Raw genomic sequence first — 3111 nt, forward strand, 5'->3', positions numbered from 1 at the left:
TTCTTCCTGGCTCATGTGTCCATGAGCTGGCTCCCCTGAGTTGTCTGCATACTTCTTCCTGGCTCATGTGTCCATGAGCTGGCTCCCCTGAGTTGCCTGCGTACTTCTTCCTGGCTCATGTGTCCATGAGCTGGCTCCCCTGAGTTGCCTGCATACTTCTTCCTGGCTCATGTGTCCATGAGCTGGCTCCCCTGAGTTGCCTGCATACTTCTTCCTGGCTCATGTGTCCATGAGCTGGCTCCCCTGGAGTTAACCCTGGGATGTTTTCAGGCAACAGGATACAGCGATGGATGTCTGCATGTGCTGAAATGGAGAAGAGACATTCTTGAGTCTCAGAAGTACATGGAACGTTTCGAATCCGGTGTTGGTTGTCCTATGTGTCTGCCAGGCCTTGTGTTGGCTGTATCCTTGCACTTTATTTCATTTCATTCCAGTGCCAACACCAGGTGCCCAGACAACGTTTTTAAAGGATTGGTTCTAAACATTGTCCTTTCTGTTTTATAAAAAAGGAGAGTAAGTCTTAGTGAAATTATTTAATTCGCTCAAAGTACTGTAATTACAAGTGTTGAGAGTCGAATCTAGACCTGTTGCACATGAAAACCTTTGCCACCCAGGTATTCTGAATGCTCAGAAATCAAATGACATTTATCCAAGCAAATTAGATTTTTTTTTTTAGTTGAAAACCACTCTGGAACTGTGTGGTGGGAATTAGGTGACTCACTGATATAAAGTATAGAGTATGGCTTCTTTTAAACTTTTTTACTTTGAAATAATTTTAGACTTACAGAAAAGATGCAAAAATAACACAGAGATTTCCCATCGGGCCATTCTTGGCTTCCCTTCCTGTTAGCCTCTTATATAAGCATGGCGTAATTACTGAGATGGGAAATGGATGCTGTTACAGAGCTAACTAAACTGCGAGCTTTACTCATTTCACCTTACTGCTCATTTCTGGCTCTGCATTTTGTTTTTAAGGGCAGGGATGCTATTTTACGGATTTTCATAACCCAGTACCTGATAGGGAGTCTGACTGAGGGACGATGCCCACTGACTGCAGAAAGGGTAGCTCAATGAATGGACTTTCAGTCACACACTATGGCCTGGGAATCCTTGTGTGGATTTATGTCACATAGGTGTGAAGCACATGAAGAGATGCTGAGGCTTTGATTGAATGCTTACTATAGAACTAAATTCCACCTTAGGCTCAGTGAGGAAGAGAGTTCTTTTTACTATTCTCTCATATATTGCAACCTGACTGCAGTATATTATAGCCCATGACCCCTCTTCCTTTCTTCCCAGTTCCTCCCCACACCTTCCTTCTCCCTCAGATCCACTCTTCCTCCTCCATTTTCCTTTAGAAAAGAGAAAGTCTCCCAGCAATATCAACCAAACACGTCATAATAAATTACAGTAAGATTAGGCACATCCCCTCATATCAAGGCTGGATGAAGCAACCCAGAAGGAGAAAAAGGGTCCCAAAACCATGAAAAAGAGAGTCAGAGAAAATCCCTACTGCCACTTGTTGAAATAAGAGCGGAGGGCTATGTCCCGCCACCCAGCTAGCTTTACCCGAAATAATTACATGGAAACTGTATTCTTTTAAACACCACTTGGCCCATTATATCTAGCCTTTTCTCGGCTAACTCTTGCACCTCGACTAGCCCATTTCTTATAATCTGTGTAGCCCACGAGCTGGCTTACCAGGAATGATCTTAACCTGCGTCTGCCTGGAGTGGGAGAATCATGGCGACTCACTGACTCAGTTTCTTTCTCCCAGCCTTCTGTTCTGTTTACTCCACCCACCTATGTTTTAACCTATGAGGGCCAAGCAGTTTCTTTATTGCTTAACCAATGAAATCAACAGATAGAAAGATGACCCTCCTCCACCAGCCACTGTTGGGAGTGCCTCAAGAATGTCAAGCTACACATCATGCAAAGGACCTAGCTCAGGCTCCCTGATTATTGATCCAGTCTCTCTCATGAGGCCTTATGAGCCCTGGTTAGTTAATTCTGTGGGCCAGCCATTGTTTTGTGGTGTTCTCAACCCCTCTCTCTGCCTCCCACAATCCTTCCTTACCTTGACTTGGGGTTGAACAGTTTTAGAATTGTGAAAATACTTCAGTGTAACGGAGAGTGGATGAACGAGATGAAAGAAAGATGTCACAGTGCAATCTTCCAACTGGACACAAAGGTCCCCCCTCTCTCTTCTCACTCTAGCAAGTGAAGCAGCCAGTGGTTTTCAGTCTGCCCTGCATTTCCAAGCAGATTGAACTCAAATGTTAACCCAAGCTGTAGAAGTTCCCATGTTAAAGAAAAGTCCACGCAGATTGTTGCCAGGCAATCCACTTGCTTTTGGCCTGAGTTAAGCCAAGATGAGACGATGTGAATCTGCCAACAGTGCTTTCTTACCCGGTTACTGTTTATTCCCACTTTTTAAAGCCGAAGACTATGTAACCTGCAATGTTAAAGCACAAAATCCTTATCGCTGGTTTAATGCACCCCAAATAGTCTCTTTCCCCACTTGTTACCCTTTTCCTACTTTGTTTGGCAAGTCTTATAACTGTAAATGCAATAAATTATAGAAAGACAAGAGTGTAGAATTATTCTTCATTAGGCAAAGCTAGAGTTCAAACATTATGAAACAGCAATTTCCTCCAAAATTCAACTTTCACCATTTTCTCTATTTTATCATTTAGATGGAAGATGTCATAGCACGCATGCAAGATGAAAAAAATGGAATTCCCATCCGCACTGTCAAAAGCTTCCTTTCCAAGATACCTAGTGTCTTCTCTGGTAAGTGTGCATCCAGCACAGCTCCACTTTCTTCACTGTGTGTTTCATGAACCTCTGGTGTGTTGTTAAACAGCAGCTAGTAAGATGCCATGGCACCTTCATTACGGTGTTTAGAACCTGGAAATGAGTGTAAGACATGACGTGAACCAAGAGTCCTAACTCGATACAGGGTCTCACTTGAAAGACAGCATGAACGCATATGATAAAAGAGAAAAGAACCACATGAAAATAAATAGTGATGTGTAAAACAATGCCACGTAGACAGGATGTGGAAGTCGAGAGAGTGGCAGACAACCAAGGAGAAGTCAGGGAAGGAGT

General features: G+C 43.3%; 1 protein-coding gene across 3 annotated transcripts in view; it reads left to right on the forward strand.

Moving 5' to 3' along the window:
* Rgs7 (regulator of G protein signaling 7) overlaps positions 1–3111 on the forward strand; it is a 368440-nt gene that overhangs the window by 199623 nt on the left and 165706 nt on the right. For all 3 annotated transcript variants that reach the window (XM_013354256.2, XM_005368530.2, XM_026789965.1), the window contains exon 3: positions 2697–2793. In XM_013354256.2, coding sequence (XP_013209710.1) covers positions 2697–2793 — 97 coding nt within the window. The remainder of the gene's footprint in view (positions 1–2696; positions 2794–3111) is intronic.

The sequence above is a fragment of the Microtus ochrogaster genome, unplaced genomic scaffold (genome assembly GCF_000317375.1).
Source record: "Microtus ochrogaster isolate Prairie Vole_2 unplaced genomic scaffold, MicOch1.0 UNK35, whole genome shotgun sequence".
NCBI classification, from domain to species: Eukaryota; Metazoa; Chordata; class Mammalia; order Rodentia; family Cricetidae; genus Microtus; species Microtus ochrogaster.